The sequence below is a fragment of the Eleutherodactylus coqui genome, chromosome 8, assembly GCF_035609145.1.
Source record: "Eleutherodactylus coqui strain aEleCoq1 chromosome 8, aEleCoq1.hap1, whole genome shotgun sequence".
NCBI lineage: Eukaryota > Metazoa > Chordata > Amphibia > Anura > Eleutherodactylidae > Eleutherodactylus > Eleutherodactylus coqui.
In genome coordinates this window covers 55,238,773-55,262,566 of record NC_089844.1, presented here as the reverse complement: position 1 = coordinate 55,262,566, position 23,794 = coordinate 55,238,773, and the positions used below count along the sequence as shown (strand labels likewise).

Sequence of the window (23,794 nt, the reverse complement as noted above, 5' to 3'; positions counted from 1 at the left end):
CCTTAGAGCACCTCGGCCTCTGCAGGGTGGCATGGCGCGAGGGGGCGCTTTGGGAAACACTTGGTGGATTATTCGGTCTGGCCCTGCCTCTACCCCTGGCCCTGGCCACCGCACTGCCTCTTGCAACCTGCCCTGCTGATGCCCTTGACTCCCCCTCTGAAGACCTGTCCTCCTGAGTAAGCGTTGCACACCAGGTGGGGTCAGTCACCTCATCGTCCTGCTGCTCTTCCTCCGAATCCTCTGTGCGCTGCTCCCTTGGACTTACTGCCCTTACTACTACCTCACTGCAAGACAACTGTGTCTGATCGTCATCGTCCTCCTCACCCACAGAAAGTTGTTGAGACAGTTGGCGGAAGTCCCCAGCCTCTTCCCCCGGACCCCGGGAACTTTCGAATGGTTGGGCATCAGTGACGATAAACTCCTCTGGTGGGAGAGGAACCGCTGCTGCCCAATCTAAGCAGGGGCCTGAGAACAGTTCCTGGGAGTGTTCCCGCTCCTGAGCAGGTGTCATTGTAGTGGAGTGAGGAGGCTGGGAGGAAGGAGGAGCAGCAGACAGAGGATTCGGATTTGCAGCAGTGGACGGCGCAGAACTGCGTGTTGACGATAGGTTGCTCGAAGCACTTTCTGCCATCCAGGACAGGACCTGCTCACACTGCTCATTTTCTAATAACCGTCTACCGCGTGGACCCATTAATTGGGCGATGAATGTGGGGACGCCAGAAACGTGCCTCTCTCCTAATCGCGCAGCAGTCAGCTGCGACACACCGGGATCAGGAGCTCGGCCTGTGCCCACACCCTGACTTGGCCCTCCGCGTCCTCGGCCGCGTCCACGTCCTCTAGGCCTACCCCTACCCCTCAGCATGCTGTATTACCAGTGATTTGATTTCACAGGCAGGAAATAAATTGGCGCAAGACTGCAGGCCAAATATAATTTTTTCCCTTTTTGGAAAACGAAAGGCCCCACTGCCTCTAGTGAATGATTAATCTAAGTTTAATAATGTGCTGTGTCCCTGCTAATGTGTCACAGAACGTGAGGGTAGCAGAGTTATTATAACTCTGGCAGAGCAGGTATTTTTTTTCCCAATTAAGGAAAGCAAATGGCGAAGCCAGCAGTAAAGCGTAGCTGGGTGCGTATGATTTAGCAATGTTTTTCACGCAGCTCACACGTGTCCACCGCCCGTAAGGACGGACAGAGGCTGGACAAATAGATTTGTTTCCACTTGTTTTTCCACCAAAAGGCAGCACTGCGTATATTCAATGAACATGAGAAGTTTAATAACTGTGCTGTGTCCCTGCTAATGTGTCACAGAACGTGAGGGTAGCAGAGTTATTATAACTCTGGCAGAGCAGGTATTTTTTTTCCCAATTAAGGAAAGCAAATGGCGAAGCCAGCAGTAAAGCGTAGCTGGGTGCGTATGATTTAGCAATGTTTTTCACGCAGCTCACACGTGTCCACCGCCCGTAAGGACGGACAGAGGCTGGACAAATAGATTTGTTTCCACTTGTTTTTCCACCAAAAGGCAGCACTGCGTATATTCAATGAACATGAGAAGTTTAATAACTGTGCTGTGTCCCTGCTAATGTGTCACAGAACGTGAGGGTAGCAGAGTTATTATAACTCTGGCAGAGCAGGTATTTTTTTTCCCAATTAAGGAAAGCAAATGGCGAAGCCAGCAGTAAAGCGTAGCTGGGTGCGTATGATTTAGCACTGTTCTTCACGCAGCTCACACGTCTCCACCGCCCGTAAGGACGGACAGAGGCTGGACAAATAGATTTGTTTCCACTTGTTTTTCCACCAAAAGGCAGCACTGCGTATATTCAATGAACATGAGAAGTTTAATAACTGTGCTGTGTCCCTGCTAATGTGTCACAGAACGTGAGGGTAGCAGAGTTATTATAACTCTGGCAGAGCAGGTATTTTTTTTCCCAATTAAGGAAAGCAAATGGCGAAGCCAGCAGTAAAGCGTAGCTGGGTGCGTATGATTTAGCAATGTTTTTCACGCAGCTCACACGTGTCCACCGCCCGTAAGGACGGACAGAGGCTGGACAAATAGATTTGTTTCCACTTGTTTTTCCACCAAAAGGCAGCACTGCGTATATTCAATGAACATGAGAAGTTTAATAACTGTGCTGTGTCCCTGCTAATGTGTCACAGAACGTGAGGGTAGCAGAGTTATTATAACTCTGGCAGAGCAGGTATTTTTTTTCCCAATTAAGGAAAGCAAATGGCGAAGCCAGCAGTAAAGCGTAGCTGGGTGCGTATGATTTAGCAATGTTTTTCACGCAGCTCACACGTGTCCACCGCCCGTAAGGACGGACAGAGGCTGGACAAATAGATTTGTTTCCACTTGTTTTTCCACCAAAAGGCAGCACTGCGTATATTCAATGAACATGAGAAGTTTAATAACTGTGCTGTGTCCCTGCTAATGTGTCACAGAACGTGAGGGTAGCAGAGTTATTATAACTCTGGCAGAGCAGGTATTTTTTTTCCCAATTAAGGAAAGCAAATGGCGAAGCCAGCAGTAAAGCGTAGCTGGGTGCGTATGATTTAGCAATGTTTTTCACGCAGCTCACACGTGTCCACCGCCCGTAAGGACGGACAGAGGCTGGACAAATAGATTTGTTTTCACTTGTTTTTCCACCAAAAGGCAGCACTGCGTATATTCAATGAACATGAGAAGTTTAATAACTGTGCTGTGTCCCTGCTAATGTGTCACAGAACGTGAGGGTAGCAGAGTTATTATAACTCTGGCAGAGCAGGTATTTTTTTTCCCAATTAAGGAAAGCAAATGGCGAAGCCAGCAGTAAAGCGTAGCTGGGTGCGTATGATTTAGCAATGTTTTTCACGCAGCTCACACATGTCCACCGCCCGTAAGGACGGACAGAGGCTGGACAAATAGATTTGTTTTCACTTGTTTTTCCACCAAAAGGCAGCACTGCGTATATTCTATGAATAATAACTGTGTTGTGGCCCTGCCTATACAATTCTTTCCCTGCAGTATCAATGGAGGGTGGAATGCTCTGCAGAGGCGATTTTGAGAAGCCCAAAAAAAATGCAGCACAGCTAACAGCAGCCTGGACAGTACTGCACACGGATAAATATGGCCCTAGAAAGGACCGTTGAGGTTCTTGAAGGCTACACTCACTCCTAACACTCTCCCTGCCTATGCAGCACTTCTGTCCCTAATGCCAGGTGCAACGCTCTGCAGAGCCGATTTTGAGAAAAAAAAAATGCCACTGCTAACAGCAGCCAACACACAGCTATCAGTGGCCCTAATAAGGACCTTTGGGGGGTCTTGAAGCCTACACTAACTACCAATTCTTTCCCTACAGCAGCTCCGGTATAAACAGCACTGTCCCTCATCTAACTCACCAGGCATCTGAGGCGAGCCGCGGGAGGGGCCGACTTTTATATTAGGCGAACACCTGATCTCGCCAGCCACTCACAGCAGGGGGGTGGTATAGGGCTTAAACGTTGCAGGGGGAAGTTGTAATGCCTTCCCTGTCTTTCAATTGGCCAGAAAAGCGCGCTAACGTCTCAGGGAAGGAAGTGAAAGTAACCAGAACACCGCATGGTGTTCGTTACGAATAACGAACATTCCGAACACCCTAATATTCGCACGAATATCAAGCTCGGACGAACGCGTTCGCTCATCTCTAATCTAGACAAGCTTGAACAGTGGCTATAACTAACAGAATGGTATTTAACAAGAAGAAATGAAAAAAGCATTTACAGAATAAGAAGAATTGAGCCAAGAAGCAGCACATTTTAAATTGATCACAGATTGAACATGAGTCAACAATGCGATGCAGCAGCAAAAAAGGCAAACACAATTCTAGGATGTATTAAGAAAAGCATAGAGTCTAGATCACGTGAGGTAATTATCCCCCTCTACTCTTAATTAGTCAGATCTCATCTGAAATACTGTGTCCAGTTCTAGGCACCCCACTTTAAAAAAGACATCGACAAACTGGAGCAAGTTCAGAGAAGAGGTACCAGGATGGTGAGCAGTCTGCAAACCATGTCCAGTTAAAGGAATTCTTAGCTTGCAAACAAGACTGAGAGGAGAATAAAAAACTGTCTACAAATATCTGAAGGGCAGTCACAGTGCAGAGGGATCAGCCCTTTTTCCATTTGCACAAGGAAAGACTAGAAACAATGGGATGAAACTGAAAGAGAGGAGACACAGATTAGATTTTAGAAAAAACTTTCTGACAGTGAGGGTGATGAATGAGTGGAACAGGTTACCACGGGAGGTGGTGCGTTCTCCTTCAATGGAAGTGTTCAGAGTCTGGACAGACATCTGTCTGGGATGATTTAGTGAATTCTATACTGAGCAGGGAGTCGGACCCGATGACCCTGGAGGTCCCTTCCAACTCTATGATTCTATGATTAGACATAATTTGAAGTGATACTCCAGGCAAAAAACTATAATCCATCGTTTAGAGGTGTCCAACAAACCTCTGAAGACTCCTTTATGCCCCCTTCCCCATCAAAACATAACAGTTGTTCCTTATAGACTGCCTGCATATTCAGGTCACAGACAGTCGTTGTCATTTGCCACCGCGACCCTGCTTCCGTATGCTAGATGTGGTTAACTTTAAGGTAATACTTCCCAAAGAATATGTTCTAAGCTTACATTGATAATAATTACTAAAATGTGACAAATACTCTTTAGAAAATAAGACACTATACATTATCATACTCTTCGTAAAGCATAAAATTCTGATAAGGGAAGGTGTTTCGGGCAAAGTAGTCATGCTATGCTATAACAATATTATACATAAATCAATCAGCCATACCATTACAACCTCCTGCCTAATATTATGCAGGTCCTCCACGAGTCCCCAAAACAGATTTGACTCATTGAATCAGACTCCATAAATTGTCTGAAGGTGTCCTATGGTACGGGGCACTTAGATGTACCGGTAAATCCTTGAAGTTCTGTAAGTAGTGAGGTATGGCTTCCATGCATCAGACATGTTTTCCAGGACATCCCACCGATGCTTAAGTGGATTAAAATGTTAGGAAATTAGAGGCTAAATCATCATTTGAACCCTTTGTCATGTTTGTCAATGTAATGTTAAATACTCTTTGTATTAAAAAGACAAAAGTATTTTGGAGGTGATACTTTTATTGCCTAATGAGAAAAATTAAATATGTACACTTCCGAGGCATACTTAAGGCCTCATCTTCAGATATCCATGTTCATCAAATCAATTCTAAAATGTTTTTCCAGTGTGGCAGAATGCACTATCCTACTGAAAGACTATATGCAGTCATCTTAATTTGGGCCTTGTCAAAGCTGCTAAGATCCTTACACTTACCCATGCTTCCTGCTTCTTACACATCAACTTCAAGAACTGATTGCCTACTTGCTGCCTTCTATATCCCACCTCTAGATAGGAGCCATTGGACAAAATAAGCAATATTATTTATTACACCCTTCAGGGGTGTTAATGTTGTGGCTGATCGATATGTATCATTTTCTAAATGTCTCTGGGGGACACAAAACGTGTCTTCTGATAAAAGAACTTAGGTGGGTTAGTGAGGTTAGTGTTTATAGCTATTTCTCCAAGAGTGCCCTTCTCACCCATTAAACGAAATTGTAATCCCAAGAAGAGACATTTGCATTACTAGTAGAGATGAGCGAGTATACTCGCTAAGGCACATTACTTGAGCGAGTAGTGCCTTAGCCGAGTATCTGCCTGCTCGTCTCTAAAGATTCGGGGGCTGGCGCGGGTGACAGGTGAGTTGCGGCGGGGAGCGGGGGGAAGAGAGAGATCTCCCCTCCGTTCCTCCCCGCTCTCCCCCACCGCTCCCCGCTGGCCCCCAAATCTTTAGAGACGAGCAGGGAGATACTCGGCTAAGGCACTACTCGCTCGAGTAATGTGACTTAATGAGTATACTCGCTCATCTCTAATTACTACGTATCTGTGTACTTTTGTCTGTATTATATGACTAGTCATTCTTTACTTCTGTTATTACTTTCCAGCTCTGAAGGTTATTCTGGTCTGCTTTGAAAGACAATTGGGATGTGAATGGTATCAGCTTAGCCTACAGGTGAAGGAGATGGCCCTCAGAAAAGTTGGTGGTTTAGCTCTGTGGGACTTCCTGGATTTCATAGTAAGAACAAGGATCCCAATATTTGTACTCTTGAGGCCCTTCATCCAGTGCAAGGTTAGCTCTTGTCTGAATTCTAAAAGGATGGCATTTATAACAAAATGATGCATTTATGCTTATGAAAATTAACTGGAGTAATCTTACAGATGATGCAATACCAACGGCATGCAGATATTAGGTTATGCCACATTACATCTCTATAAGTTGAAGATGTTCTTTAGAAAATGATAATAGACAGGTGAATAGACAGTATACATTTTAGACTAAATATTGGGTATGTACAGTGTCTTTGTATAGCAATACAACTAAGAACTGAACTGCATCTATAGTCTATGTATATGCAATTCTAAACCTCATACTACCATACGTAAGATGCTTCCTGTAATATATACATACAATATAAAGTATAATTTACATATAAGTACATCTACTAGGTTAGGTTTTACAATACTGAAAATCTCCCAAATTATTGGGTGTGGAAGATATAAAACTGGTCTGTTTTGATGCCCAAACTGTCTTCAAAGACTGGTAGATTGTATGGCGGTATGGTAATTTTATGATTTAATGTTGAGCAAATGACCTATTAATCTACATAATATTTTTTACCTCTCACCCTACAGCTATTGGCTCAACCAGCTGAAAATCAAGATGAGCTAAGTGCCCGCCAGCACATAGCAGACCAGTTAGAGCGACGCTTCATCCCACGGCCTCTGTGCAAAAGCTCTCTCATCAATGAATTCAATAGTGAACTGAAGATCCTAAAAGAGGCCGTACACAGTGGATCAGGTAACATGGAAATGGCAGATCATATTCTTCCCTATAAACAATAGATAAAACCCACATAAACACAGGGAGAACAGACAAACTGCATACAGAAGATCAGATTTGAATCCAGAACCCCAGGGCTGCAAAACAATCATGCTAACCATTAGTGTACCATGCTGCCGGAATAATAAAAATAGTGTTAGTGTCTTCAAACTTGCAATCGCGACATCGCTGCATTTTTAACATTAGAAAGTCCTATTGACAATAGCATAAAAAAAAACCTTAGGTCGGTGTCACATGGGCATAAGCACATCTACATGCACATTTGCGCAATGGGCGTTGCATATTTGTGCATGCAAGTGCATGTTTTACTGTATGTTTTGCATGCAAATTGTGCGTATTTGTGTGCTCAAAAAAGCATGCAGCCATGCTCCCATTTCTTGAAATGGCAATTAGTGTAATTAGTTCAATACATGCTCTTTCCTCTGCAAATGCACAGTAAAATAGGGCATGCTGCGTGCGCAAAATATGCCTATGTGAACGTACCAATTTAAATCAATGGGCTCTGTTCACTGCTTATTACACGTGCAAATTTTTTGTGCATAATACACTGCGCAAATACATTTGTGTGAATCCGACTTTAGGGCTTCGATAGACGAACACGAAACGCCGTGATTATGCATAAGTGGGCAATTCCTGCGCATAATGCAGAGAATAGAACTCATTAATTTCAATGGGTTCATTCTCGCTTTCTTTTTTGCGCCCGTTGTTTCCACGGGCACAAAAAAATAGGACCTGACCTATCTTTCTGCATTTTCCGCACCAAAGACCTCCATAGAGATCTATGGGAGGTGCGCAAACACACAAACTGCTCGCACGGGTATATGCTAAACACAATGCATACCCACGATCACCAGCACTGCGTTAGTCAAATTAGCCTTTTAAATCAGGGCTCGTGATCCCCCCGCCCATGTGGATGAGCGGTGTCTGCGCAAATACACTCTTTATTTTAGCAGGCATGAGTGCAAAATACACTTGTTCATGGCGCTTAAAAAATTGTATAGGAACGGCGTATTACGTTTCATGTTTGTCTGTTTAAGCCCTTAGGGTGGCTTCACATGAGCGTGTTTTTGTGCGTTCATACGCACGCACCAAAAACACGCTTCTATTTGCAACATTGCATTCCCTATGGTGTGCGCACATGTCCATGCTTTACAGGCGTGTGCCTTCAAATATAGGACATGCGTGCACCATTGGGAATACACACATTGTTTTCAATGGAGCCACGGCTCCTGCCGGCGGCTCCATTTAAAACAATGGTCTGCCAGCACCCCTGCATTCTTTTTCAGGGAAGAGCTTTACATATAAGCCCTTCCCTGAAAAAGAAACATTTTAGTGTAAAAAAATAAAAAATATATTCTTACCCGTCTGCCGCTGCCGTGACCGCCGCGGGGATGAAGAACACATCTGCCGCACGCGGCAGATGTGTCCTCCATCCCCACTAGTTAAAAGAATTCCCTGCCGCTACATCTGCCACATCTGTGGCAGATGCAGCAGAGGAATTCTTCAATTCTCTACCGCAGCTGTCACACGTCAGGATTTTGCTGCTAATTGATTTCAGGGAAGGGCTTTAAATATAAGCCCTTCCCTGAAAAACAAGTAAAAGTACTGTAAAAACACAAAAAAACTCATACTTACCTCCCTTCGGCTGCCGGGCTCAGCCGCATCTTCTCCTGGCTGTCCCCGGCTCTCTAGTGCTGATCTTTCAGCAGGCGGGGATTTAAAATCCCCGCCTGCTGAAAGAGCTGTTTGTGATTGGCTGACTTGCTCAGCCAATCACAGGCAGCTCTCGCCAAATGAATGCCGTCATTCCTAAACGGTTACCTACAATAACATTGAACTGCATATTTGTATGTTTATTCCTTCAATAAATAAAAAAATGAAACAAAAAAAACCCAATAAAATCCTTACTGAACTGAGGCAATAGTATGGAAAGAAACTAAATTGCCGTTTTACCTATATGTTGCAGCATACCAAGGAAAGACCTCCATCAGCACAGTTGGTACCTCCACCTCTGCTTATCGCTTGAGTTTGGCCACAATGTCTCGCTCCAATACGGGAACTGGGACTGTTTGGGAACAAGACAGTGAGCACTCCCAGCAAGCCTCTCAGGACACACTAAGTCGGACAGATGAGGAAGAAGAAGAAAGTAAGTATAGCATCGTTGGAAAAAGAACGTAAGCAGACAATGTGCTCCTAAAGAGGCTTGTCTGTAATTGGGTCACATGCAGCCTTCTTGTTGTATGGAAGCCAGAAAATAAAAGATCTCTTACTGTATTTGGTTTTCTTTGCTAAATTGAATTATCGACAATCCCAGATTTAGGTGTTTTCAGACGTAACAGAAAAATCTGCCACAGTCAAATCCGCAGTAAATTCTGAATGCACATTTTGAAGCATAATGCAATTACCTTCTATACAATCTCTACCCACCAAAAATACACAATTACTCTATCACCTGCAGTAAAAGGGCTCCCTCAGATGCACAACTCGCATTTTTGCGATAAACAAGTCTTTTTTCCATGCGTATCGGCGTATTTTACTGTACTTTTCGCGCGTTCAGGGCATGGTTATTTGCATGCAGTAGACAAACATGCCCCAATTTAAATGACTATTTAGCTAATGCGTTCCAGATGTGCTCTTTTTTTCAAGGAATTGCGCAGCACATTACGCATGCCGTTGTGCATTGCACACACATTTGCACACGCTCCATAGACTTCTATCAGGGCGTTTGATTTGCAAATGCACAGAAAGATAGATTGTGTTCTATTTTTTTTTGCACTTGCATGAAATGCGCGTACAAAAAAAAGAAATAATAATGAACCCTTTGAAATCAATTGATTCTATTCTCTGCATATCGCGTGTAAATTTTATGCATGCAAAAACACGCTCAAATACGCCGTTTGAAGGAGCCCTAAGTGAACTACAGATAACGCAGGGTATGTTCACATGTAGTGAAAATACTGTGGAAGGTATCCCTCACACAGGCGTTTTTGTACAGCGTTTAGCGCTGCTTTTTCAATGGGGCTGCTCACACAAGGCTAAAAACGTAGCGTCTTCAATGCTGTGCTTTGACGGCGTTGCATGTTCTATTTTGGATGTTTTCAACCCTGCGTTGCCCATTGAAATTAATGGGCAGCGGCTTCAGCGCTGCTGAAAACGCAGCACAACTTGGTACTGCTCATTTGGCAGTGCTAAACGCCCTAGCTACATTGATTAAGTAAAGGAAAAAAAACAATACTCACCTTGCAGGTGATGTCGCTGCCCCTGGCGGCACTCTCGGGACTTGTCAGACTTCAGAGGAACCTTCGCTGGTAACGGAGAGTCTAAATCCCCACCTCCAGCTAGAGATTGCTGTGATTGGCTGAGATTGAACTCATCCAGCGCTGGCTCTGATTGGCTCAGCCGGCTGTCACTCAGTCAATCAAAGCAATCTGCTGGCTTCACAAGGTCCAGACAGCGGTGCTGGGGACAGCGGCTTCACCTGCTAGGTAAGTACTGATTTCCTTTTTTTTAATCAGAAGCCTTGGCTGTGCTTTCACCTGTGGTTGCCAGCACAGCTGAAACCAGGCGGAATCTGTAGAACGCACAGTGTTTTTCAACGCTGCGTTTATTGCAAACGTCTGTGTGAGGGAGGCCTTAGGGCAGCTTCAAACGACCTCATGCTTCAGCGCAGCGCATTTGTGTACTATTTACTGTCAGGGCCTCCTTTTGGCATGCATCACTTAGCAGGTCTTCAAATACCGCAGTTTTACATTCTGAAGATTTGCGTTACATACTTTGGCACCTGCAAATGTAGCGATTTAAGTAAAGAAACACAGTTACCTTTTAAATCTCCTGCTGCTCCAGCCAATCACTGGCCACTGCGGTAATGCCTGTAAGTTCCTAAAAAATGGAGTTTCCCATTAGAAAGTCTCTCAGGCTTCCAAATTAATAATTTCCTAGCCTATAATGTTCAGACTGGTTGAACCCTTGATTGACACCTATGGATTTCCCATACATACAAAAACTAAGTGCAGGAAGCATTTTCACACATGTATCTAGCACTTCCAGTTCTGGCCACCAGGAAGGCAAATGTGACTGCAGGACCAAAGGCTGGATGATAAATTGTAGTTTAGCACATATATTTTATTTCTGTAATGCATCTTTTGATGGAGCTGTGCTGTTTCTCCTTCACCTGAAGTACAACAGGGAAAGTGTGTCCCCTAGATCTCGGAGTTAGTTTCCCAGTATGTTAGTGATACTTTAGTGTGACTCGTATGTGTATGAAGCCATTGTCACCACTTGTTTTATTGATATTGAAAATCTAAACCCAAATCTGTTTGTTCGTAGATGACTCTGTGAGCATGCCCAGTGTGGTAAGTGAACAGGATGCGTACCTCTTGAGTGCCATTGGTAGAAGACGTTTCTCAAGTCACACATCCAGCATGTCTGTCCCCCAGGCTGAGGGTGGCATGCTTCCCAGCCAAAGGTAAACTGTGCTGTCCATCCATCACGTGGTGATCGAGAGCCCATAAAATTTAGCCTAGCCATATAATGCCTTAGATACACTTAAGATACTTAAGAACTGTTTATAATTTTTAGGTATCACAATGTACCAAATTGAAACAAAGTTTCTTTTATCATGTACCGGCAAGTAAATTCCTAACAGGTGACAGTATGAGAAGCTATAAGACCATCACTGTTCGATTAGGTTTTCTGTTTTGTTCTTGCTAGTTCAGTTTATCGGACAGGTTTTACAGATCAAAGTCGGCAAATAATGGTAAATCCTAGAGATGCATGATATTATAATCAGTATTGTACGTATCCAGGAATGAGCTTCACACAATAATATCTTATACTGATTTTAATAACATATATCACCGTTATATTACTTAGATTTGTTTCTGTATTCCATTAACTTTGTCCATGAATGTTAGATGTTGTTAAATTGGCTGATTGTGAAATATGGCATATTGAGGTGAAAGATCCCATCAGCACCCAATAAATATGTTACAAAGTGATTTACTACTTTGTATGTTCTATAGCTGCACCATTTTTGTATAATTGACTAAAGGGAGCACTTAAATGGTTGGCTGTGTCGATTTGGTCTACACTGTTTCTATTGGATTTAGATGAAACAACATGGTCATGATTTCCAGGACCTTCCACTATTGTGAGATTAAAGCAGCAGAACTAGTGTTTTCGTTAGTTGCTCTATATAATTCGTAGGGATCTCTTGATCTATAAGACACATCTCAGAAATACTGTACATGCAATCTACATCTGACATGGGTGAATATTTTTTAAAGTAGGAGCTTGTTGAGCTATTTTCTCGACTAGCTTTTACTTGTTTTAATGATGCATAACAGTCATAGTGATAAGTAGTTCAGACAACAATGAGTATCTCATTCATCTTCACTAAGAATCTACAGGAGCAAACATTATAGGCAGCAAGACAGTTAAGAAGACTGTCACATCTGGACCAACTAGTTTGCATATCCAGAGGTAAAAAGTTTCAGATTCAAAGATGGTCTAAAATTGGTGACTGGTAATACTGGTCTTATATTACAAACTAGTATAACAGAAGCGAGTATATCAAGATATGGAAGATTTCCTGAACTGAATGACCAAAACTGCCTGAACAGGACCAGTTCCTCAAGTGGAGTACCCGCCCTGAAAAGGGCGACCCTACTATGGGAGAGAGTTCAGAGACCGGTCCAAGACTATCGGCAACAAGTACACTGAACACTGAATCTAATATGCTGAATAACTAAAGATACAAAGCTGATTAAAACCCTAATACAAAACACTAATTTACTAGGAACTCCACTCAGAGATTTCTGGCACAGTGTGGCCAGTACACAAGTAGTATAGCCAGCAACCTGTGCTCAGTAGAGCTACACTAAATAATACCAGAAAGAGTCTAATAAACTGACTGAGCTGACAGTCAGCCAACAGCTAAGCAGCAGAAGGGATGATTAACCTCTCGACTGCCTAGGCCGAGTGAAATGTGCATGTGATGGTCGATGTCATGACAAAAATGTTATGCTCACTATGACTTTGAATCCAATCAGATCTGTCATCATAACAACCCTTTCAATATTGTCACTGGCTTAGAAAATGTTATTTAATTACCAACTCATGTTGAAGTTTGTCCTTTATCTCTGCATGTCCCCCAGTTTGTAGCATACACATCGGTATGATAATGGACCAGTTAACTACAATAGTTATCAGTATGTTAAGAATCTAAAAATAAGGCTGATCTACATCTTAGAGAACTGTTGGCTATCTCACCCAATATCCCCATACACATATATGTTTGGCTTGGCTGAGTGTGCATGTGTTACAAATCAGGGGCGTAACTAAAGGCTCAGGGGCCCTGATGCAAAAGGTGAGCAGGGGCCCCCCCTCTATCTATATCTGTACCCATACCCATACCTTAACCATGCTGCACAGAGGCGTAACTTGAAGCTCCTGGGCCCCGATGCAAAACCTGTAACAGGGCCCCCAACTATAATGCTTTATTCATAGTACTGGGCTCCCTATATGGAGAGGAGAGGCCTTGTGGGCCCCCTAAGGCTCCTGGGCCCGGGTGCAACCGCATCCCCTGCATCCACTATAGTTACACCCCTGCTACAAATGAAGAGAGAGGAGAAAGCCCTCACCAGACACTTCTGGCAGCCACTTATCTCTTGAAAATAAAAGGATCAGGTGGTTGAAATCTAACGAACTGATCTTTATTTCCCCCAATATTTGCCGTCATAGTAGAGTCGGAAGGCCCTCCCATACACATTACCGGATCCATGGAAATCCAGATTAGTTTGTAAGCATGTATGAAGATGTGCACAGACTGTAGAATTTCTAGTGATGGGCTCTTCTAATGATAAAAGTAATGAACAATTCATAGATATTCACTAATATATTATTGGGCCAATTTAAGGACAATACAAAAAAGTTGTGTCTCTTATTCCCTTTAGATCATAAATGCCCTTTCAATATTACCAGTTACTTTGAAAATTGAATTTTTATAGAGGAAAGAGCTAAAATGACAAAACCGACCTAAATGTACTATATTATAATAGTACACAATGGCATGACTTTCATAACATGTAGAGGAACCTCTAATGGGCCTAGACTTTAACACATTAATCTTCCTGGAGCTATCTCTGAAGCCAACCACTTGCTATTAGGGTTAGACCTTCTTGATAATATGTGCTGTGTGTGCAATGTTAACAAGAAAGCTAATGAAGTGGATGTGCCCAAGTTCTCTGGCGGACCTCCAGTCTGGCACTAAACATAAGTGGTCATTAATGATGTATCTTATCTTTATTAATTCTGGAATATTTCCCTAGTACTGCTGCTTTAATCCCCAGATCATGAACCATAAACTCTTGCTCGTTCTCCTTATCTCCTGTTTCTCCTCAATTTCATTTTTTGCAGTGCATTTTTCCTTCCCCATCGAGCGCTCTCTACCCCTACTATTGTAATTTTTTAAGTGCAGAATGCTAAGAACCGTAGATGATTTGCTGTTGTTTTGTACTTCCGTTCAGTTAATTCGTATACATATTTTTGTTACTTTTTATACTTTTGCATGCAGATTTTCTGTTTTGTTTTTGGTTTTCTGTTTGCTTTTTCTTTCCCTTCAATGCTTCATCTCCCTCCCCCTCCTGCAGCGAACCTAATGTTCTTGACGACTCCCATGGGCGTGATGGCGAGATCAGCCTGTCTAGGTATGAATGCTTCCTGTCTGTCATTGTTATGTAGGAGGGAGAGAGAGGATGGAGGCCAGCTTTATAAGCCAGAAGCCATCCCCTCCCTCTCAATCTGTTTCTCCATTATTCTCTCCATGCCTCATTTTGGCTGGGCGTGAAAGGTGCAGTTCTCTCTGTTGCCATCATAAATGTAACTCCTTTATGCTTAATGTGTTCCATGTTCAATGAGTAATCAATACCTGTCTGAAGAAGTTTATTTCCAGATGCTTCCTGTTGGTGTACCACTTAGCTACAGGCATGGTGCACTATATTGGTTTATGAGGCTCTCCAAGAAATAGTATAAGATTTTATGGAACACTAAAAGTGATGAACTGATTCATGTAGTAGTATAATGAATATAGGATTCTATATATTACACTGTTGAGGATAGCCTGCTTTCAACACATTTTTATGAGTGACTTGAATACTCATCACAACTAAAGCTCTAGTGCTGAAAATGCCAAATAAAAAACAAAATAATATTTCCTGAAGAAGCTACGTCTCTGTTCATACAACTAGAGATGAGCGAGCGTACTCGCTAAGGCAAACTACTCGAGCAAGTAGTGCCTTATGCGAGTACCTGCCCGCTCGTCTCTAAAGATTTGGGTGCCGGCGGGGGAGAGCGGTGAGTTGCGGGAGTGAGCGGGGGGGGAGAGAGTGAGATCTTCCCCTCCGTTCCTCCATGCTCTCCCCCGTTCTTCCCCGCCGCTCCCCGCCTCCCAATCTTTAGAGACGAGCGGGCAGGTACTCGCATAAGGCACTACTCGCTCGAGTAGTTTGCCTTAGCGAGTACGTTCGCTCATCTCTACATATAACGGATAGGGCTATGCTGGGCACATATCAAATCTCTCAGTGGAAGCATTGAACATAAAATCCCAGCATATGCCTCTGTATACCATATAGTGTCCTGCAACATCCAAAGGCCCGCATGGTTAAAAAAAACATATACCATGCAGTGTACTTTTTTAGTGGAAGCCAACTGCATAGGAAAGAGCAGCAGGCTGCAGTAAAAATAAGCTATACTAACATATACCTGCCAGAGGGAAGACAAAAGAAGACTCTTTTGGAATCAGTCAGCTTTAGATGAGCTTATAGACCCATTCAGGTATGCATTGGAAGCATCTCCTGGCACATACCCTGGATATGCCCCCCTAACAGGGTGTGAACATAGCCTACAGTACTAGACAGGTTCAGTGAACAATAGATACTATAAGCAGGTAGGATGTACATATAGGATATTCTTTTGCTAATTTACAAAAGGTTGGTTAATCAGACGGATGATTGCTCCTGAACACGGCATGGAAATAGAAAGCACAGAGAAAGCCTGCACATTTCACGGTTCACAATTGTGAGCCAGTACAGCTGTGACTGTGTCTCTAGAAGTGTTTCATCTCTCACCTGTTCCTTACCAGGGGTTAATGAATATAGGCTAAAAAAAATCTCATTGAGTGGGGTTTCATACACAGTGTTTTTCTGGAAAAATACACTGCAGTTTTTTCAGCCGAAGCTAGAAGTGGGTCCAACAAGAAGTAGTATAAGGGTATTGTCCACATGAGGCAGATTTTCTGCAGATTTTCTGTGTAGACTTTCAAGACGGAAAATCTGCAAGATTTACAGTACAATGTGAATGAGAGTTTCAAAATCTCGTTCTCATGCTGTGGAGTAAATCTGGCAAAAACAACGTACGGAAATGTAAATTTACAGCATATCAATTAGCTGCAGCAGATTTGCAACGCGGATTCCACCTCTTCAAATGAGGGTGGGAATTCCGTGTCAAAATCTACATTAACCCTTTGCAATCCAATTTTGGATGCAGGGTTTCCTGGGGGGTTTTCTCTTTCTGCCATCATACAATGGCGCCATCTGCTGGCTAGAGCCAGTACTGCAGTATGAGACATGCTGGAGAGGCCACCGACAACAGTGTGGCCAGTAATCTACAGTAAGAATACCCTGTCGGACGTCTTCTGACGTCGGAGCTGTGCAGCCTTCAATCAGAATGTCTTCAGACGTCAGACAGTGGATTGGAAAGGGTTAAAATCTGTGTCAAAATCCGTACCCAATGGTGCAGACTTTGACGTGGATTTTGCACAGCAGACCTACTATGGGCATTCAGCAGCAAATCCTCCCCAAGTGGATATATCCTTAGTAATTCTGACTTTGGTGCAAAAACTGCATTAAAATCTGCCAACAAACCTGTGTTGTTTCTCCATAAAACACTGTGCGTGAAACCACTCTAATCCATACGGTTAGAATTAATGTTGATGGTTAACATAGCTATATAATTAATAAACTGCCGTGGTGAAGAAATGTTTTTTAGTACAATCCATCAAAAATTATGGATATTTTTGTGCCAAAAGGGTTAAAATGTTTGGCATTTTCTAACTCCCCCTGATGCAAAGGAGAAGCTGAGAGAGATTGTGGTAGTAAAATGGTTAGTAGTCATTGTCTATAGAGCTATCAAGTTTTCTGGTGCACAATCATTATTAGGATATACTCTGTACCTCATTGTCATTACTTCATTGTCAGTGTTACTAATATGTAATTACACTGTTTAGTGACCTAGAAGACATACAGCGAGATCTAATGTACTTCTTACCTGTAAAAGATGGATTTTGAGAACTTATAATGCTAATTCTAGTGACTGTAAGTGTAACCAATAATTACAAACTATCGTAGAAATATCCATTAGATTCAAAGTCATGTCCATCAACTATATACACAGCCATGGGAGACCTATAGTATCATCTGTGTACAGCCCTACTCCTCTAGATACAGTAGAGAAGAAGACCCTCACAACATGGATTGCATTGTAGAAGGAACTTCCTGATATAGTTTACTTTAGGACTTATGCACACAGCATTTCCAAGTACGTGAAAAGCATACAGTAGTGCATAGGGTGACACCCTCCGTGTTGTGGCTTTATGAAAAAACGAAAAAATAGGTTTGGTACCATATTAGCCGGTAGAGCAATGTATGAATGTTCTCAGTCCGAGAAACCAAGTAATCTTGTAGATAGGATACCTTTTAATGGGTAACAAACATACATGATGTTACAGCGAGCTTTGGGGGATATTCCTAATAGCTTACTTGCTGTAACATCATGCATTTTTGTTAGCCATTATAAAGTATCATATCTACAAGATGACTTGGTTTCTCGTACTGAGAACAATCACACGTGGCTTTATGAGGCACCCCATTCTTCTAAAAAGCAATGGGGAATAATTCTACAATACCTCTGTTTGCTTCTGTTGTGAGGGATTAGCGTTTAGGATCAGTAGCAACCTGGGCATAAGCAGTCAGAGACAGTGACACTTGGGATAAAGTCTTTAGTCCAGGCTTCGCCTGGGTTTATTTCAGTGCAAACAAAGCAAAATACAAGCCTTAACGCCAGGCAAACATAAAGTAAATCCTGCTCGTCTGAGCACTTACTAAACATGTAGCGTCCCTGTCTACGTACTGGTAATCAAAATGGCTCCTGCACACAGCCAGCCAGGACTCTCAGACCTGCAAAGGTCTCAGCTCTCCTTCTGGCCCTGTAGGCCCAGGCTTTATAAGGCCTGGTACCAGCCCCACCTGGTACGTGGGAGTGACCATCCCACCCTTCACTTTGGTCACTTCAGGAAAAGCCGGCCCGGATTATGCGGCTTGGAGCCACTTACTTGCTACAACGTGTCAGTAACTTAGTGTTACTGACACCATACTGCCGGCTTCCTCCACCGAGCCCAGGCTGCTCGGTGGCACGTATCTGCCCAAGCGCTCCCCAAGGCAGCATAGGAGAGCATCCTAGGCGACACATACCTGCCCTCCAGCACCTTGCCGGTCACCGTCTCACACTGTACACAAACAAGAGATGTATACTGAGCCTTGTGTGGCATAGAGTGTTAAGGCAACAGAAATGCGGTCCTAAGCTCTTGCTCACAACCTGAAGGTTTAATCCCCGTGTACTTCAGGTAGCTGGCTCAAGGTTGACTCAGGACTCCCACACACTTGCGTTTTTTTAACGTTGCAGTTTTTTAACGCGAATGTCAGTGGGATTTTCTAATATTAAAAACGCATCACACAAAAATCTCAAAGCACAAACTTATGATGCATTTTTAACATTAGTAAGCCCCATTGACATTTGTGTAAAAAACCGCAGCATTAATACAGCTTTAAAAAAAACGCAAGTGTGTGGGAGCCCTCAGCCTTCCATCCTTCCGAGGTCGGTGAAATGGGTACCCAGCTGGGAGGTAAAAAAATTACTGGAGAACCGTCAGCTGTCTCCTGCTCCCTGGCGGCAGCTCCCACGGCGGAGATCTGCTGCAGGATATCGCTACGCCCGTGGACAATCAGCCTAATTAACTAAACTGCCTTGAAAAAAATGAATGTTGAACTCTGTTTCCAAGGGCCACAGGGTCAGCAACAGACAAGAGACAACTTTGATCATCTCTAGTGTTTCCCTCTTGTATCTTCTTCATGACAGCAACCGCTAATGCAGCAATACCTGCTTTGCTAGCACTGTTTTATTATATGCTGCAATCTAATGCAGTTTTATTATTATTTGGAAGAATGGGACATTCTGGTATCAAAATGGAGAGAAAGGAACAAAATGTATTTATATGTTCCATGGCTCCCATATTTTCTTTTTTTATTGTATGAAGTGCAAAATACTCAAAAGGTTATTGTTGCTACCAGAGCTGGTATGTTAACACAGCATTTCCTCTACCACTGTTACATAAAGGATATGAGGAAAGCTCTACTTAGTTCCTCTGCCACATGCATTTGCCAATTCATAGATAGGGTTTGAGCTAATCTCCATAACAAAATGCCCGTGTCCCATTCTGCGTGTCACTGCAGGGGTTGCTTTACCTCCCAAAGTGATGTCAGAATGAAGCGAGCGCTGGCCAAGCATGTGCAGTCAGTGCTCCCTTCGTTTCAGTGAAAGTGAATGAAGTGCTATTGCACTTGCATAAACAGTGCTTCTTTCAATCTCCTCCTCAATGTGGGTGTACCGTAACCCTGGAGTGAGAAGAATGGGTGACATGGGACCCCCATTCTTGAGCTAGGTGGGGGTGTCAGCAATAAGACTCCCACCGATCAGCAAGTTATTCCCTATCCTATGGATAGATAGGGAGTAACGTGCAATCTTGGTACAACTCTTTTAATTATGGTTATTATTTCTTATTCTTAATGTAGTTCTTATTATGAATGAGTAGCCTGCACCTTGCAGTGATCTGATTACTGTAATGCTCTCAATAACCACAGAGTATATGCTGATCTTACAACAGCATTTTGTCTTTCTACATGCTGTATGTAATAGTCTGTGTGCTCATTGTCATAAGTTAAGAGGTTGTCCAGTCTTAAAAGAGAATTGTTGGATAATGGAAATGTATTAGTGAAGATTCTTATATACTGTGTGTTACAATCCTCCTCACTATTTGCAAACTATTCTGTTTGATGCTATTGAAAGGAAACAATTTTATTTGCATTCAGAGGTGCTGTAGAAGCCCCATCCTGATTTAGTCCTATGTTCATAGAATACGGTAGTAATCTCAAGCCCACGACAAGAGAAAGTTTACCGCTGCTGTTATGCTTAGCACACAGTTGTGATGCCTGAGCTGTAATCAACACTCAAGTTAGGAAGGCCACTGAATTTAAGGACAAAAGTTTCCAGAGACTTCTATGTATAGTGTTGAGCGAACTGAACCAGTTGAACCCTACTTTGGGTCAAACGTTGCTAAAATTCTGGAGGAAACCCAACACTTGAGCATGAAACACAGGAAGAACATCCTGACCGAACCAGTGGTAGTAGGGATGGTCTCCTGTGGCTCAGTGGTTAGCACTGTTCCTTTGCAGTGCTGGGGTCCTAGGTTCAAATGTCACCAAAAACAATATCCATGTGGAGTTTGTATATTCTCTCTGGGTTTCATAAAAATCACTATATATATATATATAGTGATTCTTATGAAACCCAGAGATATATACTGTATATAGCACATAAATATTAGTGATTTACATCACTTTATATTTTCTGTCTGCATTGGGGCTCACAATCTATATTCATCTATTAGTATGTTTTTGGAGTGTGGTAAGAAACCCACACAAATACAGAGAGTACATACAAATTCCATGCAGATATTGTCCTTGGTAAGATTTCAACCTGGGACCCCAGTGCTGCATGGCACCAATGCTAATCACTGAACCACCATGCTTCTTCTTCAATACATATATTCACTATATAAATAAAGGTGACTATTATGAGGAATCAGCCCCCACAGGGAGAACCCCATGCAAATTTGAACCTGGGACCCCAGTACTGCAAGGCCACAGTGCTAACTGCTGAGCCACAGGACACCTCTACCAATACTATACACAAATTGTAGGGGTATCAGCAAAGTTCCAATCCGGTTCAAACTTTCTGCCAAAATTCAACAAACAAACTTTTCAAAAGCTCACTCAACACTATGTATGTGCTGTAGGTCTTATTTTACAGTGCAATAAAAATGTGGCACTGTAGAGTAAGATCCCTTAAAGGGGTTGTCTCACCACTTAAAGCTGCTTCACAACCGCTCTGTTCTTCCTAGTTGCTGCTGACCAGGACATGTGATAGCTGCAGCCAATCACTGGTGGTAGGAGGTCAGTTCTACGGCCAGTAATTGGCTGTAGCAGTCACATGTCCTGGTTAGCTGCAATCACAAAGGTTAAATGGTGGGAAAACGCCTTTGATGGTTGCTGTAACAAGTTGTTATTACATACATAGTGTATATAAGAAAGTTGCATCATTTTCACTAGACTATGATTGCACAGTAGTTGATTTAACAGACTACACGTTGCAGAAGAGTGTCTTTTTGGCATACGTTTCTCCAGCATGACTTGGCATATATTTTTTTTTTTCTGTACTGAAAAAAATGTAGTCATCTTGTTTTTCAATCCATAGAGATCCCAAAAGAAAACCCGGTAATGCAAAGTTAATTCTTTACAATGGGAGTCAGTGTGTGACTTAAGTAATGATATGGCGTGCAGTTATATATGTCAGAGTTATATGTTCTTATACGATCATATAATTCTTGATATGTTTCTAGCATTTATGACAAACAGACTTAATAGTGGTGTGAACAGAGCAAATGTCACTATGGCCCAAGATCCATTCATCAAGTCCACTGTTTCTTTAACCCCTTGAGTGGCACGCCCGGAAAATTTCCGGGGACGAGCTCCACTGCTCATAGCAACATAGCCCGGAAGATTTCCGGGCTATGTATCACTATGGGAGCTGCAGAGCACAATGCCACAAGCTGTGACAGTGTGCTCTGCCTGCACAGACCCACAGAGAACAAAGCAAGGGCTTTGAAAAACCAGCAGAAGATATTGCCGATATGTCGGCAACCTCCTGCTTTGTTTACAGGTTGCCATAGAGACCATCGGCTTGTCAGAAGCAAGCCGATGGTCTCTGTGGCAGGGGGAGCTGGTTGTTAGCTGTCAGAGGACAGCTAGGTACCAGCTCTTACAGCAGAGATCAGAGAAAACCTCCGATCTCTGCTGTGTTAACCCTTTACATGCTGCAGTCTATGTGACTGCAGCATGTAAAGGGTTGTCACTGCAGCATGTAAAGGGCTGTCACCATCGGATCCCCGGAATGTGATCAGGGGTCCTGATGGGTCCCTGTGGAAGTCCCCTAAAGGGACAAAAAAAAATAAATTTTTTTTAAAATTTAAAAAAAAAAAAGTAAAAAAATTATTTAAAAAAATTAAAAAAACACTTGTCTCCCTTTACTTTGTAAAAAATCAAAAATACAATCACACATGTGGTGTTCATGCGTCGTAATGACCCAGAGAAGGAAGTTAATACATTATTTAACCCCTTAATGACATGGCCCCTTTTTTTCTTTTTTCCCCATTTCTTTTTTTCCTCCCCCCGTTTAAAAAATCACAACTTGTCCCGCAAAAAACAAGCCCTCATATGGCCATGTCAATGGAAAAATGAAAAAGTTATGGCTCTTGAGACGCAACTGCAAAACTAGTTGAAATTCAATGATTAGACCATTTTAAAAAACCTGCCCTGGTGGGCACGACAGGGTGGTAGGAAACCTGCCACTCAAGGGGTTAAAGGTGTTTTTTCCTATTATTGTTGAATAGCATACCCATTGCCAACAATGTAGCTGATAGGAAAACCTCTTTGGTATATGAGGTCCATTATGTGTAACTAGATATGGTGTAAAAGTAACAATAGTTATTCCTACATCAATTTGTATCCAAGTGAAACCCACCTTTTTCTATTGACTAAACTGAGCTCTAGAAACAAAGCACTGTAATCCCCACAGAGTGTATGTGTAAGGCTGAAGAGAATCCAAAGTAGAGATGTCCTCATCACTCTGTTTCTTGATTATGAGGTTGTGATTATTTTGTTTCAGTTACTCCAGTATATTTATACATTGATCATTTCTATATAGTAATTTCCATATCTGAGTTCTTCTGCATTAAAATTTTAGTTGTTTGACTCCATCATAGGAGCCAAACAACAAAATCATGGAAGTGCCGAATCTGGAATCTTATTGGACCCCATCAGGTTTCTGTCATGCCGTCTGGAGTTTTTTTTTAGACAAAGAATGTAGCATGCTGCGCTATTTTGTCTGGAATTTCGTACCAGATCTGTGCTGGAGGCTCCAAACCGAGCCTCCAACACAGATGTGAACAATGTGTTGATCAGTTGTATATACAATTTGCTGCAGAAATATATAGATATCACTTAGCATCTGAAATCATCACAATAATTGGAAAAATGTCCTTAATGTAATATTATTAACTAAATAACCCCTGTTCAAGGATATAGAGAATATATCCTGAATATAGAGCTTGGCAACTGGGGAAATTTTGAAATTGGGTTCCCATCAGTAAATTATTATTGTTTATGGCAGTCTAAGGACTGCAAATAGAGAAGAGACTAGGAAAGAGACTAAAGCAGACGTAGCTATTAGAGATGAGCAACGTACTTGTTTAGGGCTATTTCGCAATCAAGCATTGCTTTTTTCAAGTAACTGCTACTCGGGTGAAAGGATTCGTGGGGCGCCGTGGTGGAGCGGGGGTAGCAGTGGGGAACAGGGGGAAGCTCTATCTCTACCCCCCCCCCCCCTGCTCACCCC

At 42.6% G+C, this 23,794-nt stretch overlaps 1 protein-coding gene across 3 annotated transcripts in view; it reads left to right on the top strand.

The window, feature by feature from the left end:
* UNC80 (unc-80 homolog, NALCN channel complex subunit) overlaps nt 1-23,794 on the top strand; it is a 207,461-nt gene that overhangs the window by 167,066 nt on the left and 16,601 nt on the right. For 2 of the 3 annotated variants that reach the window (XM_066575640.1, XM_066575639.1), the window contains 5 exons: nt 5,997-6,181; nt 6,745-6,910; nt 8,919-9,098; nt 11,279-11,417; nt 14,602-14,658. In XM_066575640.1, the coding sequence (XP_066431737.1) occupies nt 5,997-6,181; nt 6,745-6,910; nt 8,919-9,098; nt 11,279-11,417; nt 14,602-14,658 (727 nt within the window). The remainder of the gene's footprint in view (nt 1-5,996; nt 6,182-6,744; nt 6,911-8,918; nt 9,099-11,278; nt 11,418-14,601; nt 14,659-23,794) is intronic. The other variant, XM_066575641.1, reaches the window with a different exon arrangement.